The sequence below is a fragment of the Vicugna pacos genome, chromosome 15 (genome assembly GCF_048564905.1).
Source record: "Vicugna pacos chromosome 15, VicPac4, whole genome shotgun sequence".
NCBI classification, from domain to species: Eukaryota; Metazoa; Chordata; class Mammalia; order Artiodactyla; family Camelidae; genus Vicugna; species Vicugna pacos.
Window position 1 is genome coordinate 21,861,738 of NC_133001.1, and position 22,634 is coordinate 21,884,371.

General features: G+C 39.5%; 1 protein-coding gene across 10 annotated transcripts in view; it reads right to left on the reverse strand.

The window, feature by feature from the left end:
* Nucleotides 1-22,634, reverse strand: part of ACYP2 (acylphosphatase 2) — a 219,702-nt gene that overhangs the window by 111,341 nt on the left and 85,727 nt on the right. The window contains exon 1 of one of the 10 annotated variants that reach the window (XM_006211271.4): nucleotides 8,378-8,709. The exons of the other annotated variants lie outside the window; for them this stretch is intronic. Within the exon in view, the coding sequence (XP_006211333.1) occupies nucleotides 8,378-8,519 (142 nt within the window). The 5' untranslated portion in view covers nucleotides 8,520-8,709. Of the gene's footprint in view, nucleotides 1-8,377; nucleotides 8,710-22,634 lie in introns of those variants that run through there. 10 annotated transcript variants of the gene reach the window in all.

The window sequence follows — 22,634 nt, forward strand, 5'->3', positions numbered from 1 at the left end:
TTCTAATGCTCTACCTCACCTCTTAAGACTCGCCTTTGCTCATTCCATTCCAGCCAAATGTTCCTTCTTTGTGTTCCTCAACATCCCAAGCATATTCCTGCCTCACGGCCTTTCCATTTACTGTTCCCTCTGCTTGAAATGCTTTTCCCCTGATCTTCTCATGGTTGGCTCCTTCTCATCATTCACATCTCTGCACCAATGTCATGTTCACAGAGAAATATACTCCCTGACCACTTATCTAAGACAACAATGTACTTGTATACATTTCCTGGATATGCATATCACTGATTAACATATTACATTATTATCTATTTATCTGTTTACTTTATGTTCATTTCCTGTCTTCACTGTCAGTTCTTTTAGGGCAGGATTTTTTCTGTCTTGTTCACCACTATGCCCCCAACACCTAGACCAAAGCTTGGCACATAGTTCAATAAATAAAGGAAAGAAAAATCATCTGGAGTATATTTAAGTGAAATGTTTTATTTGTCCTGTAATAATTCATTATTAACATTGCAAATATATATATATAATGATATTGACCAGAATTTAAGTTTAATTTCAAAGTGATGATGATAAATTTACTGCATTCAAAGATGGAAAGAATCATAAAAATTCTGTATTGATTCTAGTAGAACTTAACCTAAATGGTAATACATAGTGTTTGGTGTGTGTATGTGTGTCTGTTTATACATAATATACTATATGCTATAAAGAGTTGAAAGAAGTCACTAGATAATGCCTAATTTAAAAAAATCAAGAAATATTAATATGAGTATGTGGCTTACAAATGAAAGTTTAACAACACAAGAACTGAGAAAAAAAATTGGTTGTCTACAGAACTTAGAGGACTTGGGATAGGAGACTAGAGCAGGATATGGTGGCTGTATTTATAACTGTGAATGATAATGGGCACACATACACTTATCTTAAAACAGTAGAACTAAAGGACTGTCCTTTAAGACTTAATTTGAGGCTAAGTTCATACTGCTTGACAAACAGGTAGATAATACAAGTGTTATTCATTGCTTTAAGCAGTGATGGATGGAAAAAACACTAGACTGAGATAAGTCATATATGAAAGACTCGATATGTATTTAATAGAAATTTAGGTTATCTTGGTTGTGGATGAAGTGTTTTGAGGTTGAGATCATGGAGATCAAAGTCTTTCAGTAATCAGAAAGCATCACTCTTTGGGAAAGAATACCAAATGTAATTATTACGTTGTTAAATTTCTTTAGTATGTGAATATGCATGGCAGACACTACTAGTTGCCTATACTAAATCCATTTTTCCCTTCTGCTTTTCTAACAGAATTCTGATTTTACTTGGGCAGCAACATGCCCTTCTATAGTTCCTGGTCTTTCTTATAAAAGAAATGGCCCGTGAGATATAAGCAGTCATTGGTTGAAGCTTTCAGGAAAACTATTTCACAGGAGATGGTTCAGCCAGGGATTTCGTCCTTGTAGCCTCCCTCTTCCTGACTGCAAGGTGAATGTAACGATTGAAGCTACAGCAGCCACCTTGAAACCATGAGGTAAAGTCCAAGGAAATCACAGAGACCTTGGCTGAGGGATGGGGGAAGTGTGGAGTGTGGGATGGGGAATGACTGGTAAAGGGAATTGTCGGGCAGGGACTCTTCGGGGTGATGGAAATGTTCTAAGTTAGATGGTGGTGACAGCTGCAAAGCACTGTGAACATAGTAAAAACCACACTATATTTGTATGCTTTGAAAGCTTTAAAAGATTATATTTAATATTATGTGCATTAGATCTCAGTTTTTAAAAATGTCACACACACCGAAAAAAGGAAAGCAGAAAACAGGACTGTGATGTAGTCCTTCCTACCTTTCTCTGTAGACCAAGGGCAGTCGTTCTCTGATTTTGCTCAGCGTACAACCTCCCTGACTTCTCCCCTAACTGTGCTGTGCAGATCATCTTAAAGTAATAGTTGAGCTCTCTCTAGATTTTACAGCTCATTTTTTTTTAAAGGAGAAACATACATATCCCAGGTGCTTCCTCTTCCTCCTTCTCCTGGGAATTAGTTACTCAAAGGGATCATCTCTTCTGCTCTGCCTGTTGAGGGAGCCCTGCTTGTGCCTGGGTTGGTGTGTTCAATTCCACAGTACATTTTATTATAAAGTCCACTTCCCTCAAGACTGACAGCACACCCCCAGAACTCTGCTTTACTCGTTGTATTACTTGTCAATAACTCACATAATAAAGAGGGGTCTTACTGACTAGGGCCCTCAACCACGACCCTTATTTTGAAGACTTAGAAGGAATGTGTATCAAGAGATGTCAGGACCTCCAGCCCATCAACTTTGTGAAGCAGTGAACCATGTGGGAATTAACTGCTCAAATCTCCATAATCCACTTGGAATTTTCTCAGAGTCTTTTTGAGAGTCCTGATTCCTAGTTTGAAGCATGCTGTGCAACACAGGGAGGTCCATATAGGAAAAAAAAAAAGGAGGGGGGTATGTGGAGACAGATCTTCAGCAGTTGCTCCACACAGGCTGGAACAGAGCACTCTGGGGACAGGGTCTGTGCTGGAGAAGATGCTTCCATGGGCTCCCATGGCCTCTCTGCACTGCTGCCACCTCGCTTGCTAAAGAGAAGGGAGCTGATTTGACACATGTGGGGTTTTTACAGACACACTGCTCTGGAAACTGGGACAGACATCAGCTGCTTCGGTTAAGAACGCCTCAAACACAATATGCAGCTCAGTCAGGGTTCAATCAGAGGCAACTGGACCTCGCTTTGTGGAAAGATGTGTCAGTGAGAAACTTGGAGGTGAATGTGCGCAAAGCAAATCATACTTGGAATCTACAAAGAAATGTTGACATTTACAGAAACCATGTGGTGGATTTTAAATGTCAGCATCCTCTCGTGTAAAATCAAATTTTTATATTGAACTCCACCCCTTCACCGGGGGATCCAACTTGACATGTCAATTTTGAGTGCAAGAAGTCATCCAGTCACTATCTTACAAAGTAGCCCTTAATGATTTTAAACAACTTTTATTGTTAGAAAGGCCTTCCTTCTGCAGAATAAAATTCTGCTTCACTTTACCCTTTCACCATCCATCCAGGATCTGTCCCCCTGGAGCCACACACCAGGGCATCTTTCAAAGAGTGAAATAGCCATTACACTACTGTTTCTTCTCTAAGCCAACTATCCTCAAGCACTTCCATTTAACTTGAGCTACGCTGGAGGTCCCCACCAGAAGCATGGCCTGGAGGACATATAAAAACAAGCTAGCTTGACCTTCAAAATACTATCCTTATTGTCTAGTGAGAGACACAGATATGTGTACACAAATAACTGTAGTGAAAGGAGAATGGATTAAAGAGAAGTCAAAACAAGAAGCAGAACAGAACTACGAATGAAATGCTATAGGAAAAAGATGAGAAAGGGAATTAGAGTTAAACATGTCTCTTGACTTTAATGTACTAAAATTTTCAACCTCTAAAACAGCTTTTCCACTGACCTGTCTACATAAAGAAAAATGTGTACCCCTAAATCATGTGGTGTCTCACAAAGCTATTTAGTAATTCATCCCAATTTTCATTTTAAGTAATCTTACAGAAAACTGCTATTTATTCCTGTATTCCAATAAGATATTCGTATTCTAAATCTGAGTTAATGCTGTCAAAAACAAACTACTGAATTTCCAATGCACAAGGAAACTAACCAATCACCACAATTCATTTCTACCTGAGTATTTTACCTTAATAGTCACTTGAGAGTTAGTAAAACATCAAAAAATCTATACACAGCTTAATCAATTTCCCTTTCAAATTTTCAGATTCTATTATTCTAGATGTAATTGTATAAACATTTACAGGAACATTATAGGTCAAGCCATAGTTAAAAACACTCTAAAAACAGAGAGCCAGTCTCTTAATCCCCTATCTCTCATCCCAAAGCCCCCAAAGCAACAGAAATTGGTGGGAAAAAACACGGAGCTTCTTAAGAATGTGAAGATAAAAAATGGAGGGTGGAAAGGGAGGGGAAAAAAGAGTAACTTATCAGTGAACAAACACTATCTCAGCCAAGTGATCAAGGTGTACATCAACAGTGATAAGTCACGTTGCTAGTGTGCACCCGTGATACTGTGCGACGAGAATGGCACTCGACCACTGCGGTCTTCCTCCCAATAACCCACAACCTCAGTCCCATCATAATAAAAATACCAGATAAATCCTCATTTGGGAGTATTCTACAAGGTACCTAGCCTCAAAGTACTTCTCAAAACCGCCAGGGTCATGGAAAACAAGGTAAATCTGAGAAACTGTCACAGCGCAAAGGAGACTAAGAGGAGAGGATGACTAAAGGTAATGCCACAGCCTGGATGAATCCTGGAACAGAAGAAGGACTTTAGGTAAAAACTAAGGAAATCTGAATAAAGTATAGACCTTGGTTAATAATAATGAATCAATATTGGCTCACTGCTTGTGACAAATGTATCATACTAATGTAAGATGTTAATAACAGAGGAAATGATGTGGAGAATACAAGAACTCTCTATATTATCTTTCCGACCCTCCTATCAATCTAAAACTGTTCTCAAACCAAAAAAAAATTATTTAAAAAAACAGAGGAAGGGAAACAGCAGTGGAGAGCAGCAGCAGCCTAATGGAAGAAATGTTCACATACTGGGGTATGGGGAAGTCATTCTGGCTTATGTATGAGTTAACTCGAATTTTATGCTAAGTAGAACAGCCTGTTTGTAGCCTATCAAAAAAAAAAAAAAAAGCTCCATAAGCTAATTTAACTCATTTCACACCTGCTTTCATTATCAAAGAAAAAGGCACATTGACTGGAAGTAAAGAATGTCCATGTTAAAAATAAAGATTTAAATGCCTCCCTTTCTGGGACACCAATGCTGACACTCCTTCAATGACAAGACTCCCTCTGCTGTGTACATGCTGATCTGTTTTTTTGAAACCTTGTCGGGATGTACCCCTAATTTGCTTAATGTTCTTTGTTCCGACAAGATATAACACTGTGCTGAAAACCATGCTTCTCAGGAGCAGTTCCTCAGAGTTATTGGAGAGGCTGTCTCCCGTGCCATAATCTTCAGTTTGGCTCAAATGAAACACTTTTCTATTCTCATTATAGATTTTTTTATTGATTATTTGTCAAGAATTCTATGAGTCTATGAGTAGACTTTGCAGAAGGGCCTAAGAAGTGAACCCACTATTTCTAATATTATTCCTGTAAGTTTATTTTCCTGAATTTCAAACAACCAACTTACAAACTAATTCTTGGAACACAATCTGTTTGAAAATTAGAGTGTGTATTTGAGAACAAGGCAGAGGACAGTTGACCCCTAGAACATTTTGACTACCACTTTATCACCAAGGATGTTTTAAATTTGAACGTACTAAATGTAACAATCTACCTCATTCTGGGTTAGAAAATATTTTCTGTCAAAACCTCCAGAAGCTAATTTAATTCACTGATCAAATTTCCATCAGAACAGTTCAGTCATTTTCTGTTTTTCCCATGTTCATTTTTATGTCATTGAAAGTTTTCATTGTGAATATTTTTCATTTAAATGTTTTAATGACAATTTTATTTATCAATCTATATTTTGTCCATATCAAATGCTCCTAATTACAGCTTCCTCCATTGTAAATTTACTTTCATAGCTATTAATTCTAAGAAGCTAGCATTCACTAAGATTTTACTATTCCATACTTTTAAGAGTCTCTTTTATTCTCCATTTTACATTATTAAAATTAAAAATTTTCATTTTTATTGTCAATTATTTCTACATAATCATTATGATTCAGGCAAAAAGCTAATGGTTTGTATTTATTTCTTAGGTAATTCATGAGAAAACTGTGAGCAGTTTTGTGAGACACAGAGAGACATAGACTGACATACAGCCACAGTGACAGTGCCAGCTAGCAACAGAGAGACAGTCAGAGGCTGTAGTTCTGAATGTGCCGACTGCTTACTGACCAGGTTAAACTCCCTTAGACCCAAAAAGACCATAAAAATGTCCTCAGCATCATCTGGCACAGTCCAGATGGCCAGGTCCAAAAGTCCTGCTTCAGGGTATGTATGTGTTCAGTGCACAGCTTAGGAGGAAAGCAAAATAATGGTGGAAAGGCTACTGAGAGGAGAATCAATAGGATACAGTGATTAAGAGCATGGGCTCTGGTATTAGACTGTCAAGGTTGAAACCCCAGTACTACTACTTAACTTACTGTGTGAGCTGGGAAAGTTACTCCACTACACCTCAACTGCATCATTCATTAACTGTAGAAAGTGGCTGAAGTCAGAGGGTTGAGGACTAAATGAGTCAATGCATATAAATCAGCGAACACTAGAGCTTGGCACATCCCAAACTCTCAGCTAATGTCACTGCATGTGTGCAAATATGTGATTGTTAATTTGTTCCACATACTATGCCTTGATAAATCAGTAGTACTCTCTGCCATTTAATGTACTGCAAACGATAGGAGTTACTGCCCTAAAGCTGATTTTTTTAAACCCAACTGTTTATGTATAGCACATTTCTCTTTCTTCTATGTGTACTGTTGCCAAAAGTCAATTTTCATATACCATTTGACCACCATATGGATAAAAGTGCAATTATATAGTTAAAATCAATAAAAATACATTATGTATTATCAGAAAACACCGCATAATGGAAAAGTACAGGTTTTCGAGTTAGAAAGATAAAGGATCAAATCCCATTTGTCGACTAAGCACTTGTCCAAGTTACTGACCCTCTCTACCTGTTTTCTCATTGTTAACACAGGATTAAGGCATATATCTCACAAAATTGTGATGAGGCTTAAGTAAATAACAGTAAGATGCTCAGCACATGGAACATCCCCAGTAAATGCCACCCATGTGCATACAACACACACACACACACACACACACACACACACTCTCTCTCTCTCTCTCACACTCTCCTTAACTACACTGCCATCTCTGTCCAGTAGATCAAATATTTTGTCAGGTGATTGCCATCATTTTCATATTTTATGCCATGTGTCTGAATGACCTATTGTAGCAATTTTCAATCTAGAGTATCATAATCTTGGGCGTGTCCAAAGACATGCTGAAGGGTACAAAGCACAGATAATTTTAAGAAATCAACTTCGAGGTCTTCAACTTCCGTGTCTATTCATCCCTAAAACTGAGCTGCCTGAGAAGGCACCTGTAGTCTGCTGTGACTCTCCTTTCCCACTTCCCTCTTCACAGTCACTCTTGAAAGAAAGGCCCATCTCTTTACAAAAGGCATACTCTCTCCCATCTTTAATCTTACCCTGGTACACTGCCCCAAAGTGTAAAAACCACTAGAGTACAAGGATAATCCAATCCTTCCTTTAATCAAGGTTCCAAAAACACCCCCAGCTTTCTCCTTAAGAAATAAATTTCCAATACAAATTTACCTTTAAAACTGAATAATGTTTATCATACTTTTAAATGTATCTATATGATTTTCATCAATTGTATTCTAATAATAATCACAATTGTAACTCAAGCCAGAAGAAAAAAAATGAACACAGCTTTGTAGTCAAAGGAAATTAAGAAAATATATGTAAAATATATGAATGTGCACACATACATATGTATGTACCTACATATTGCAGTAAAGTGTGGTTGGTTAGGGCCAATCAGAAACTCTCAAGCTTAACAGTGGGATAAAATTCTGTGAGAGAAATGGAATGGAAATCAAATTCAAAGAGAAAAGGTACGATGCAAAATTTCCCACTGTTAAAAATCTGTACTTTGAATAAATGTTGGTAAATACTAAATCATTGCCGTATTTGTATTCCATTGGATAAATTTCAGTGATTAAATAACAATAGTTACAATAAGCCAGACAGTAATCCTTTGCAGCGATTTAAACATATTATAAATCAAAAATTAGATAACTAAATTCTCCCAGGAGCTACACAGGGAAAAAAAAAAATCTCCGACAAAGTGAACCTTCAAACACCATCTAATTGTCCTTCCTGAAACGAAACTCAAAGTCAAGCCCAGTGGTTTCAGTGGCAAGTAACGGGGACCACTAGTTCAAGGGCCCTCTCTTTCTCCCTCCCCGACTTCTTTTCGCCCCCACCCCGCCTTAGGCGATCCGCACCCTGAGCCCCGCGATCCCTCCTCCCCCCAGCCTCTCCCGCATCCCAATCCTCCGCTCCTCTCCGACCGCCCCCGCTACCACCCAACCAGCTCTCTTGCGCATGCGCCCTTCGCCTCCTTCCCACCCGCGGCTGCTGTGTCATGGCCGAGCGGAAGTGCCGGCCACGACGATGCGGGGGCTTTATCAAGGGATGTGTTCCTCTCAGCTTTCTCCTCCTCCTCCCCTAACACCTTAGATCTCCCACTGTAGGGGGGTCCCCTACCCTGCACTCTCCCGAACACTTCGTAGTCCACGGATTTGAGTGGCCTGGCGGTAGACATGGCGGCGGCGAGCCCTCTGCCGAGGAGTCGGAGCGGGGTTCGGGGCGCGGTGACTGCGGCGGCCGCGAGAGGGAGGGGGCACATGGGACCGCTTGGCGCACCCCGCGCCTGTCACCGGCCCGGGACGCGAGCGCGCCGGGGTCACGCGTCGGAAGGCGGCAAATGAGACGGCGGGGACTGGGAGTGAGGGCACCCCGGGACGCCTGGAAGGAAGAGGCCACGCGGCCCCAGGCGCCCGGGCTCTTTTCCCTGCCCCTCCCTCCTGGCGGAACTGGACTCGCTTCCCGGGAGGGATGCCCGCTCCGTGTCCCTGGGATTTGTTGAACCACAGTGCTCCTTTCTCAGCGCTTGTAAATAAAAGCCGGAGGCTCTGCCCAGATGTCAATAGTTTGATACGCCGAAATGATTGCTTTTGAAATGAAAGACCTGCTAGCTTGATAGTTGAGGGTATTTGGTTAGTGAATACATTTTTATTAAATGTTCAGGTAATTGCCAAATCTGTCAGGCGATTTTGAACCAGTTCTTAAGGTGATATCTGCATCCTATTCTCTACTGAGTCAGAAAGGCTTTGGGCCTGAATCCGTTATCTAAATGGATTATGATATATTCTGGGACCAGGAACTCTAAAAATCTAAACGCTTTAATGCTGGTGGAAACAGCAAAAAATAAATTGAAAAAAAGAAAAATCTTGTCTGCTGTTAACTCATACAGCTTTTTTTATGGTCTTGATTATTGTTCAGCAACACCCCAATTGCCTAGAAGGTTAAAAGTAGTTTATACTTAGAAAAATTTACATCCTGGTGAGCTATTGTGAAATCTTAATTTAAAGCAACCCAGTACCCCGAAGAGTCTGGATACAGCTATTGATAAGCTGCTGCCTTCTAGAATTCCAAATCCTTTTACTTGTGAGAATTTGCCTTTTTCAACATATTTATTGGCTTCAATACCTTTACATATTTCTCTGCATCTGGCCACAGAGTAAAAATAATCCTCTGCAATCTGATTCAATATTGTGTGCCAATTCTATGAGCGCCAGAAATCATCTAAAACTTGGTTATAATGTGGTTAAATCTTTTTAAAGTAAAATATATTTTGGAAGGGCTAATCCAGGTAATTTTATGTAATGAAGATCCTGGTTTATTGCAGAGACCTTACAACTTAACCTCTTCCTCTCATCTCCCTTCCTGTTCATTCCTTGCAGACCCTAGAATCAACATAGGTCTGTCATTCTTTTCAGTGACATATCTTCAAAGTCTCTACACTGTATTCAGAATTAAACCAAAGTTCTTCAGCCTCCACTAATCTTATTACCTGCTTCTACCCTTCCTTTAGTTTATAGGTAACCTATTGTCAAGACACTGGATTATTCTGTTCTCTGAACACATCCTGATCTTAAAAACAAACAAAAAAACCATGCTCTTGGATCTACTTTATCTGGAATACCTTCGATTACCACATCTTCTCCTATCCTGTGCCATCACCTGTGCAAGTACTTACCAGATATCATTCGATATTTAGTATCTTCCCCACTGGTGCTGTACCTTCCAAGAAGTAAGACCTCAAACTGAGTTTAGGTCCTGTCCCTGATTGTCACTGATCCTGTCAACTGCCTGGGAAGGTTGACATTTGTCTTTTCTTAATCAGTTTTTGATTTTTCTCCACATTTACCCAAGAGTACCCCTGCCAATTATAATGTAGCTTTATTGTAATTTTAGAGGTGCTATGGCAACAATTGACATTTACTTAGCTAAAAAATTGACTGTGTCTGCCAACAGCTGAACATCAGCAAACAGAAATTTTTATGTACCATTTCAGCATGGATTGCCAATAATATGTGATTCTAAGACTTGAGAAATTTAAAGCAAATGTTGCTAATGCTTAAGCTAATTTTAAACAACAAAAGCATTTGTGCAAAATTAGAGACATTTTTGAAAACAGAAGGAAAAACTCCATAATCCTAACACAACTTTTATCATTTTTGTGTATTCTCTTATATGTTTTAAGTACTTAAAATCATAGTATAAATTCAACTCTATTCTTTCTTTTTCCATGTTATAGTTTTTCTAATGAATATTTTATTAATTTCACAATATTCTATTAAGTGATATAACCATAAATTTACCTCCTATGTCCCTGTTGATACATACGCAGGTTGCTTCTAATTTTTCACTACCATGAAAAATATTGTGAAGGAAATATTCCTGCTTGTAGCTTCCTTCACATATTTTTTAATTATTTAGGGTAGAAGTTAGACTACCAAATCAAAGGATACAAGTATGTATTGTTCTTGATACGTATTACCAAATCGTTTTCCAAAGGGCTATACCAATTTAAACATATCACTACCAACACTGTATGAGTATATAATTATTTGGCTTCTGATGCAAACAGATGTCTTCACATATAAAACATGGTTAAATTAGATGAAAAGTTTTAATTTTGAAACCTGACCAATAGCTTTGGAATAATTGGGCTTTGTATTACTGCCGGTTAAAGTTAAACCCTAGTCATATCATTCCCTTCCTTGAACCCTTTAAAATAATTCGTATGTGATGCAGGATCATGTTTAAGGTAATACCTAGAGAAGGAAAGTCCTGCTTATATGATATGGGTGTAAAAAATGACCAGGTCCCAGAACCTGTGAAACACAGACAGATAATACAGTCTCTCTGTCCAATGACATTTAAACTGAGGAGGTACCACCTGTAAATCTCTGTAATTTGTCTTTGTAAATCTCTGTAATTTGTCTTGATAGTCTGTTGAGAGTGATTCCTAGAGTGATTTCTAAGAAATTGGGTATTGAGGTATATAATCGATTTCAGAGACAATGAAAATTACTTTATCCATCAACATATTTCTACCCCTGAAATATTTTTGTAATCATTATGTTGAAAGAGCAGGACTCAACAGGATGCAAATAATTAACTTTCACAATTGAAGAGGACTAAACAAACCAATTCGATGATTTCCTCATGGAAGGAACACTTTACAGGTAAAGAAATGGTTAGATAATTATTACTCAACTGGATTCAAGGTCGTTAGACCCCCAACTGTTAGTCATTTGAAGAAGTGGCTGGTTTCCCAGAAGAAGCTTTAATCTCGTTACAGTTTATCAGAAAATTACTTCAGCAGTTTATCAGGAAAGCATATTTCTTCCCAGAAGGAAATTCTGACCCAAATTTGAACCAATTTTTCTTTATCACAGTCCAATTTGATATTCAGAACTCAGGAATACATTTAACCTTAAAGCTGCTTTGCTCTCCCAGCGTGGTACTGCTTAGGCACGGGTGGGAGAGGGCATGGTCGACTCCTCCCCATGCTTTAGTTTCCCCCTTCCTAGATAAGAGTTGGTAGCTACTTTGGGGCCCTCCGGGATTGGCAGATAATCAAAGCTGATTAGTTCTTTTGCAGGATCCTTTCTGTGGGGACTCAGAGCTTTTCTCCAGGAGGATTTTCTGACTTTTACTCCCTTGATGGACAATGCCTGTACTTTAGTTGTGCACACTCACCCCCATTCCAGCCTCTCTTATTGAATGCTACACCTCCAGCCTCTTTCTGCTGAGAGACAGTAGCCCCCAGGTAGAAGACTGTATGGATGGGATCCCTTTTTAAATGACCACGGGACCAGATCCCTCCTTCCCATCACATCTAATTGCGGGGGCTCATATGTCTGCCCTACCACTGACAGAAGTCACAGTTTGCTCCGAGTTTGACCCCCTCTCTTTGCTCCACTTGGTAGTCATTATTCGGGTATCCCCAGCCACAGCCTGCCCTCTACTTTCCGCAGGTCTGGGTCAAATACTAGTCCCTTCTAGCTTCAAGGAATAAAAGCCAAGCCCGCAAAGTGCTTGTTTTAAAGACTCTCTCATTAGGCATGTAGTGAATGGAAAACACCCCATTTCTCTTTCCCATGGTGGGAGAGGCAAAGAGGGAAAAGCCGCAGCTCCCCAGTAACTTTCTCCGAGGAAACCCTCTCAAGTTTGAGGTGAGTGTTGGACTCAGGACTTTAAAACCGGTTTTAAACACCCGTTTTGGGGGACTGTGTAACTATTGTTTTGTTTTCAGTCTCTGGTCTCAGCTAAAACTGAGACAAAAGCCCCATTTTTTCAAGTCAGCAGAATTCAATATATAAACCTTGTTTGGATATTGATTTGAATTTATAAATTTAAGAAGACTTTTTTTTGAGACAGTTGGGGAAATTTGACACAGTCTGACTGCTAAATATTACAGAATTGTCTTTAACTTTGTTATGTTGCCATTCATTGTGAGTGTATTTTTTAAAGGCCTTACCTGTTAGATGTTAGAGGTATGTACTGAAATACATAAGTGTGCTATGAAATTATATTTGGAACTTGCTTTAAAGTCCTCCGGGTTTGGGGTAGGACAGTGTAGATAGAGTAAAGTAAACTGGTGATAGTTATTGAAGCTGCATCATGGATATGTGGGGATTCATTATACTATTTGCTAATTTTGTGTATATTTGAAATTTTTATGTAAAGTTTTAAAATGAAATTAATATTTAAGAGTCCATTTTCGTTCTGCAAAATATGTGAGTGATAATCCTCAAGACTGTCAAGGTGAAGAAAAACAAAGATGGCCTGAGAAACAAACAAAGGGAGCCTAAGGAGACATGATAACTAATGTCATGAGTAATCTGGATGGGACTGTGCACCGAAAAAGAACTGCAGGTGAAAACAGGAAATCTGAATAAGTATAGACTTTAGTTAACAGTAAGGTATCAGTATTGGCTCATTAACTAATAAATGTACCATCTAATGTAAGATATTAATCATAGGGGCAACAGTGTAGGGTATAGGAGAACTCTCTGTACTATCTTCATAATGATTTTATAAATCTAAAACTGTCCTTTAAATTAAAATTTTACTTTTCCAAAGTCCATTTTAATATCCTGTTATATATCTTCATAATAACATTTCAAAATAATTTCTCACTGTACTGCATGAACATTATTAGTTTTAAAATATTTTTAAAACTATTTCAGTATGTGGGACATGATTTAAATTTTTAGTAAACCTGTAAATCATGCTCAGGCTGAGAGAGGACTAAACAGTTGACTTTCAAAGTATTACAGCAGATCTTAACTGGGTAAAGAAGAACAAATAGATTATTAAATGTAGTAATAACTCAATTAATGAAAAGAATGTGTTACAGAAACATAGTTCGTTTCCAGAAGAAGAAAATATATAAAATGCATAAGAACGTGTCCAGAAGTAAGAAAGCAATATGGAAAAACACAGTTATGCTTAGCACTATGTGCTTTAGAAAACATGAAATATGCATCTAGAGGTCTTGAGTAAGAGAAGGATAAAGGTAAGATTAGCTAAAGAGGGGACTAGTCACAGATACTGCTGCTTGGACACATCACAAATGGCAAAGCCACGTTTTAAACAGAGTGCGCCCTGGCTCTGAGCTATAGCACCAAGACAGGGAAGGGGAAAAAGGGACAGGCACTAACTCAGAAAAAATAGGCAGAGCAGGCCCATCCCCTCCTAATAACCTCTCAAGCGCAGACGTACAGACTTCAGCCAGTCTCAGGTTTGCTTTCCCTATGGAAGTGAGGAGTCTGTCTGGGGAAGACGTCCCTTCTGATTCCTTCTTAGCGCATGCACACACACACACACACACACACACACACACACACACACACACACACACACACACACACACGACTTATTCCCTGAAAGGTATGACTTATATTTACCTTCAGATCTAGGCTGGTGTGACATCAAGGATTCTCCAGTGTTTAAAACAACTCATCTATTTCATTATGCCTTTGGTGGGTCACAAGATTGGTATACAGCATCCATTCCAACCTCTTCCTAACTTGCTTTCCTGTTCTGTGGAGCTGGAAAGTTTAAAGCCACATCCTGTAGACATCCTTGCAATTAGGACTGTTTGTGCAATGAAGAATCCACCATCAGAAGTGCCATGCCAGATGCTGAGGGAGGGGGTGAGTGAGGCTGGGCCATCTGCTGCTGGTTCTGTGATAAGCACAGTGGAGAAGCTCAGTTTTTCTGGGTTTTTTTGTTAACTGAGGTCACCATAACTGCAACTTCTTGGCACCAAGAGGCAGGGAGTAGGACATGCATTTTACTGGTTAGACTCTTAGTAGTGTCATGGAGCGGGTTCTGGAGTAGCAGCTTCTGGAGTAGCAGCTTCCGGGATGCGGCAGTTTCCAGACCATGGCAGCTTCCTGATAGTGGCAGGGAAAACATAGTTTTAAAGCCAGCAGCTTCCTAATTCATGAAACGGTTGCGTGGTTTCCTAACTGCAGAAGAATCAGCTCCCTTAGTGGCCCAGTTCTGCCGGAGAGTGGATTCTGAAATCTCAGCCTCAAAGTGGTTCTCAACCCTGGCTGCACGTTAGAATCACCAGGGGAGCTTGTTAATTACACACATACACAGGTCCAGAGGTTTTGATTCAGTATGTCTGCAGTGGATTCCAGGATCTGTATTCTTAAAAACAACCCAGATGCTTAGGACACAAAGCTAAGGTTGAGAACCACTGACCCAGGGATTTTTTCTATCATTACTCCTCCCAAGCTATTTAATAACCAACGTTAAATCTATTTCTGCTTTAACTGTCTAGAAGGGCTATTATTATTATTTTCTTTCTTTCTTCCTTCCTTCCTTCCTTTCTTTCTTTTTTTCTTTCTTCCTTCCTTCCTTCCTTTCTTTCTTTTTTTCTTTCTTTCTTTCTTTCTTTCTTTCTTTCTTTCTTTCTTTCTTTCTTTCTTTCTTTCCTTTCTTTCTTTCTTTCTCTTTCTCTCTCTCTTCCTTTCTTTCTTTCTTTCCTTCCATCCTTCCTTCCTTCTTTTTTTTTTGTAACTAAACCTTGACCAATGCAATGCCTGGGAGCAAACTCTTCCCAATAGGAATAGGTCAAAGTTTAAGCATCATGAAAGTTGAAATATGCCATTCCCCTCCTGTCAAAAAAGAAGCATTAAAATTTTCACTGCTTACAAAGAGAACAAATAAAGAATGTAAGAAAAAACAAGAATGATAATAAAACTAGAATTTTGAAAAATATGTTGCTGAACAAGATTATAGCATAAAGGCTTAGATAACATATTCATTAAATTAGTTACATCCCACATGTTTGTTTTTACTGTCTACTTGCTTTGCAGCTATAGTTTTATTATGAAAAAAATGAAATAATATCTTTAAAAAGAACCCTCCCAAGGCCCTGATTGTTGAACTAAACTAATTTCTGGTCTGTTGCTGCCACCTACCTACTATCCAAGGCAGTGCAGGATATGATTACTACTTCAAACTCAGGAATGTTAGGGCCACCTAAGTTCTCTCATTTCGGTGTTACACTTCTAAAATACTTTTAGGTGCGTGCTAAACCCTTAAATGGTAAGCAGCGTAAATGTTATTAGGGATTCATTCAACAAATGACTTAAATATGAAAGTATCTTGATCATAAATTACTATCAGATATGGATGGTAGAGGAAAAGCAAAAGTTACAAGAAAATCCGTTCAGTAAGTGCTGGTTTAACTCCTATATACTAGGTGTTATAGTTTATAGTATACTCATCTGCATCCCTTAAAATTAGCGTTCTTTCAAAGTTTTGTGTTTTAGAGATATCTTGTTCTATAAATAAGACAGTGATTATTTTGCAATATGAAAATTTTTCATCTAGAATTATTTACTTTTCACTACTTATAGAATCTTGTCTTTAAAAGGTTTATAATGATGATGAATGTAGTAAAGTGTCAATAATTCAGTACTTAAAACATAGTTTGCTGGCATGTGATTTCCTTTTGACTCACATTTGCAGTAGCACTTTAGAATTAAGATACTTTTCTATACCAGCTCTGATTTGATGTTTACAGTAACCCTGTGAACTAAGTAGGGCAGCTGCCATCTATATTTTAGAGTCAGGGAAATAGCCTCATAAGACTGAATGGCTTGCCCAAGATCACCCAGGAATAGACCCTGTCCAGAACCTGATCTTCTGGGGTAAAATCCAGGGTTCCTTCCACTACACCACACTGCCTTCACGCAGTCGTTCATTCACTGGCTCAATAAATATCTCTTGAATGCTTACTGTGTGCTATGAGTGGGTGCTGGGGAGAAGATGGTCTCTAATTTAGAGGCAGAGTGGGAGAGGGCATAGAGAGATTGCCATGGCAGGTCTCTGTGGAAGTGACATCTGACTAGTGTATAGGAATGAGCCAGGAAGGAAGTGGGAGAATTTAGTCCAGGCAGAGGGAATAGGATGGAGAATGCCTCAGCTTCCCAAGTAGGAGGAATTGAAAAAAGGCCAGTGTGGTGAAGCATTATGAAAAAGGAAGAAGGTTGCATTAAATAGGGCTGTCAGTTCAGGCAAGAAGAAACTATGTGTCAGGCTATGTAAGCCATGGCAAAGAGGCTGGTATCTGTTCTAGGAATAAGGGAAGCCAGTGAAGGTTGCTCAGGCTCTGTGCCCCATGCTGCAAATCAGAAAATTTCCCAAGGGTAGGAATATCAGCATAAACTGTTCAGCTCACTTCAGTACATTTCCTTTCCCCCCCAAGATCTTGTCACACAAAGTCCTGGATGCTTTCGTTCCTTTCCAATGCTTCAAATACCTGGAGATTTGGTTTGGTTTGGCTTTTATCCAGTTTTGGTAGTTTTCCTCAACTGGTGATTGGTCTGATACAAGCTAACCCAAAGCAAAAGTCTTCTCTCACTTTCTCTGAAGTCTACAGGCATACCTCAGAGAGAGTGTGGGCTCCAGACCACCGCAGTAAAGTGAATGTCACAATGAGCAAGTTGCAAATATTTTTTGATTTTCCAGAGTATATGAAAGTTATGTTTGCACTATGCTATAGTCTAGTGAGTGTGTAATAGCATTTTATGACTTAAGAAACAATGTACATGCTTTAGTTTTTAAAAACGTGGAAGAGGAGTGGCCAAAATGGTGAGGTAGGAAGATCTAGAGCTCACCTCCTCCCTCAGACACAGCAAAATTACAACTATTTACAGAGCAACCATTGATGAGAAAGACCAGAAGAACAGCAGAAAAGGTCTTCTACAGCTAAAGATCTAAAGAAGGAACCATGAGACAGGCAGGAGAAATAGAGACATGGTAGAGCCCAGAGCCATACTCTTGGGTAGATAACCTACTAACTGGAGGATGATTACAATTGCAGAGTTTCTCTCCAAAAAGCAAGGCGTCTGAGCCCCACACTGGGCTCCCCAACAAGGGGGTCCTATGCTGGGAAGATGAGTCCCCAGAATGTTTGGTTTTGAAGGACACTGGGCATTACTTTTGAGAAAGCCAGAGAGCTGTAGGATATCTTAAAGGGCACACACAAAATCTCACATACTCCAGGACCCAGGACCCAGGACAGAAGCAGTAATTTGAAAGGAGCCTGGGTCATACATACTTGCTGATCTTGGAAAGCCTCCTGGAGAACCAGAAGGGCATTAGGGCTCACCATTTTTGAGAACTCATCCCACCACAAGGACACTGGTGCTGGCAAGCACCATTTTGGAATCCTTCCTCTAGCTTATTAGTGCCAGCACCCAGCCACACCCACCAGAAGGCTGGCTGCCATAGGATCACCTGAGCCCCCAGCCACTCTGGGACCCAACCCAGCCCACCAGAGTGCCCAGGGCCCAGCCCCTCCCACCAGTGGGTTGGCACCAGCCCAGGTACCCACAGGGCCCAGCAGCCAGACTTTGGTCCCAGGCCCTTCCACCAGTAGCCCAGCACTAACTCCAAGGCCCCCAGCTCCACCCACCAGTGGATCAGCACTAGCCCTGCCCTCCCCACATAACCACCCCATAGGCCAGCCCTGCCCACCAGTGAGCTGACACCAGGGCCAGGACTCCCCTGGCCATGCAGTCAGCCATGCCAGGACCCAGCCCTGCCCATGAGTAGCTGGTAACCTCTGCACAAGGTAGGGCCTGGCAACCAACTGGACTGAAGGCCAGCCACACCTCCCAGTACACCCACAGTAGTCAGCCTGCTACAACACAAGGACCCATGCAGCCCACATACAGGACATCTCTAGAACATATAGTTCTGGTGACCAGAGAGGAGTGCTCTGCTGGGCCCTCATAGGACATTTCCTATGTAAGGCCACTTCTCCAAGACTGGGAAACTTTACCAACCTACCAAGTACATGGAAATAAAAACAGCAAATTAGGCAAAATGAGGTGACAGAGATATATGTTCCAAATGAAGGACCAGCATAACCCCTTCCCACTAAAAAGGCTAAGTGAAGTGGAGATAAGCCATCTACCCAATAAAGAGTTGAATAGAATGCTATCATAAAGATGCTCAAAAAACTCAGGAGAAGAGTGGATGAACAGAGTGAGAAGTTTAACAAAAAGTTAGAAAATATAAGGAAGAACCAATCAGAGCTGAAAAAATACCATATCTGAAATAAACAATAAACTAGAAGAAATCAACAAATTAGATGATACAGAGGAATATATTAGGAAGACACAGTATTGGAAATCACCCAAGCTGAGCAGAAAAAAAGAAAAAAGCATTAAAAAATAAAAAAAGACAGTTTAAGAGACCTCTAGAACAACACCAGGCATACTCATAGTCACATTATAGGGTCCCAGAAGGAGAAGAGGGCAGCGAGGGGGGCACAGAACATATTTGAAGATGTGATAGCTGAAAACGTCCCTAACCTGACAAAGGAAACAGATACCCAGGTTCAGGAAGCAAGAACATCCCAAACAGGATCAACCCAGAGAGAACCACATCAAGACACATTGTAATTAAAAGGGCAAAAATTGGGCAGGGGGGTGTAGTTCAGTGGTACAGTGCATGCTTGACATGCACGAGGTCCTGCGTTCAATCCCCAGTACCTCTGTTAAAAAAGTAATAACAATTAAATAAATAAATAAGCCTAAATACCTCCCCCGCTAAAAAGGCAAAAATTAAAGATAAAGAAACAATATTGAAAGCAACAAGGGCAAAGCAATAAGTTAGGTACAAAGGAACTCCCATAAGGCTATTGGTTGACTTGTCAGGCCAGAAGAGAGTGGCATAATATAGTTAAAGTGATTAAAGGGAAAAACCTACAACCAAGAATACACTACCCATGGAGGCTTACATTTAGATTTGAAGGAGAAATCAAAAGTTTACAGACAAAAACCAAAACAAAACAAAACAAAAAAACCCTAACGCAAGAACTAAAAAAAAAAAGTTTTACAGACAAACAAAAGCTTGAAGAATTCAGCACTACCCAACTTTACAATAATTAGGGGTAAATATACATTATATATTGTACATTACATTGTAATTTAGGGATAAATATAATTAACACTGCTATAAATTACATATGAAAATTATTGAGAGAGTAAATACTAAGAGTTCTCATCACAAAGAAAAAATATTCCTTTCTCTGTCTTCCATGTTGTATCTATATGAGATGACAGATGTTCATTAAACTTACTGCAGTGATTATTTCATTGTGCAAGTCATAAGTCAAATCATTCTGCCGTACATCCTAAACTTCTACGGTGCTGTATATCAATAAAACTGGAAGGTAAAATAATAATAATGCTTTTGGCGGCAAAAAAAATGGCACCAACAGACTTGCTCGACACAAGGGTGTCACAAAAACTTCAATTAATAAAAACCACAGAGAAAAATACCATATGAGATCGCTCATATGTGGAATCTAAAAAACAAAAACAAAAACAAACAAACAAACAAAAACAAAGCGTAAATACAGGACAGAAATAGACTCACAGACAGAGAATACAGACTTGTGGTTACCAGGGGGTGGAGGGTGGGAAGGGATAGACTGGGATTTCAAAATTGGAGAATAGATAAACAAGATTACACTGTATAGCACAGGGAAATATACACAAAATGTTATGATAACTCAGAGAGAAAAAAATGTGACAATGAGTGTGTATATGTCCATGAATGACTGAAAAATTGTGCTGAACACTGGAATTTGACACAACATTGTAAAATGATTATAAATCAATAAAAAATGTTAAAAAAAAAACCCACAGTATTTGCAAAGCGTGATAAAGTGAAGTACAATAGAACACGGTTTGCCTGTATTTCATTAAGCCTTCAGTTACCTCAGCTCTCTCGCTTTCCTTCATTGTCCTTTATTCTCTCAGCTGATCACCTAGCCTAATCCCTCAAGGAGGGAATAAAATCTATAAAACCCACTGCTAACTTGTAAAAGGTAGAGCAGAGTAGAACTCTCAGCAGTCCCATGGATCCAGGGGAAAAGAACTAGCGTTCAGGAAAACAAGTGAGACCAGCACTCGAGGAGTGAGCCCTGCATTTCATACAGCTTCTGCCCTTAGGACTCTTACTAGGTCTTAAGCTGTGCAATGGTGCGAAGGCAAGAAACCAAGCAGGAATCATCTGCTCAAAAGATGAGCAGAGCTTTTGGCAATTTCATCATACTGGGTAGAGAGAGAAAAATGATAGATTGGGGCCCACCAAGGAAGAACAGCCTTGGTAAACTTGCCAGCCTCCTTGGATACTCCTCAAGACACTCTTAGGAATAAAGGCAAATAAAAATAGACCAACTCTCACAAAGCCTGTAACAGCCTAAAATTATCTCAGTCTCCAAGAGCACCAATATGGTCTGGCCCCACTCTAACTGCTGACAAAAAGAAGGATAAATCCTTTTAAGGGAAGATAACATCAACCAGAGCCATATATGTATATTCACATTTTAGGATTAAAAATTATACCAGGCATGCCATTATTGGTGAAAACTTGATTAACAATCGAGTTAAGAAGAAAAAAAGGGAACTTTATTTGAGCCAAACTGAGGATTATAACCCAGGAGACAAACTCTCAGAAGCTCTGAGAACTGTTCCACCTGTTAGACGTCAAAGGCACAGTCATGTACATTTTTGAGACAAAGGATCAAACATCAAAATGACATACTGACATTTTACATAAAGTTCACCAAGGATACCTAGTCCAGGTAAGCACACAAAGAGAGCAGCAAGTCACCGTGACCTCTTATAGACTTGGGAAAGAATGGTAACTTTTTAAGAAGTTACATTGCTAGTGTCAGAAGAAAGAGGGAAAATTGATCTTTGCGGTCGAGCAGGCACTCCCATCTTTGAGGAAGTCTGGTTAATATATAATGCAGATGCGTATTGCACATTAGGGAGGGAGGCAGGAGGCCCAAACAGACAGAATTTTATGTTTGAATTTTCTTGTCTTGCCTTGAAATATAAATTCTATTTAATCACCAGGAAATAGGTCCAAAAGACAGAAAAGCAAAAGGAAAACAGACAATGGAAACAGACCCACTGGTAACCCTGATACTGCTGTTACCAGGCATGGATTTTTTTTAAGTGGCAGTGTGAGCTTATGAGAGAAATTTTGTGGGATTACCAACTATATGAAATGTTTATTTGAGACTAGAAAATCATGAGTTTATGTTGACACCAGTCTGCTCAGTTGTTTGATTTTTTCCCCCCAACAATGCCTTTCTATCCCTGGATCTTTCATTGTGCCTTAGCCCACTTCTAACAGAATCTCCAGCCATGTGCTGAAGAATTCTTTATTCCAGAATTTTCAAAAGCCACACTGTTTGGACTCATAACAGGCCCAAAGGGCTTCAAATAATGATTCCCAGGAGAAGGTATATAAAGGCCAAAAGAAGACAATTCTGAGGTGTGTGTTTCACGGTTTCCCAGAATTTCCCCATAGAAGCGTCTTGTGGTGCTGGCTTAATAGTACATTTTCTACCAGATGTGTTCCTTCCCTTTGCTACTTCCGCATTTCTCAACCACTATAATCTATATTTTCCAGGTAAACTCTTTTAACCCAAATCCTTGTTTCAATGTCTGCTGCTGAGGAATCAAAACATAAGCACTCAGGTGTACAGGTGTAGGCATAGAGAAATATGTCCAGAGTTGGAGTTTTGCCAATTAAGAGTGAAGGAGGGACAAGGGGACATTATTATAAATTTAACACAGCCAAACTTGGGGAAAAGAAGAAAAAAAGAAAAAAATGTATAAAGTTTCCATTGGATGGATACAATTTCCATATGAATTTTCCTCATTTATAAAATGCCCTCTCTTCATCTCTACTGCCAATTCAGATCATCTCAACACCTGCAAATTATCTGAAGTTTTTCAAATAACCTTCAAAAATATCTAAAGAGGAGAAAAAAAATTCTTCCAGAAACAACTAGATAATATGCCAAGAACTGTACCTTTTGGGAAGG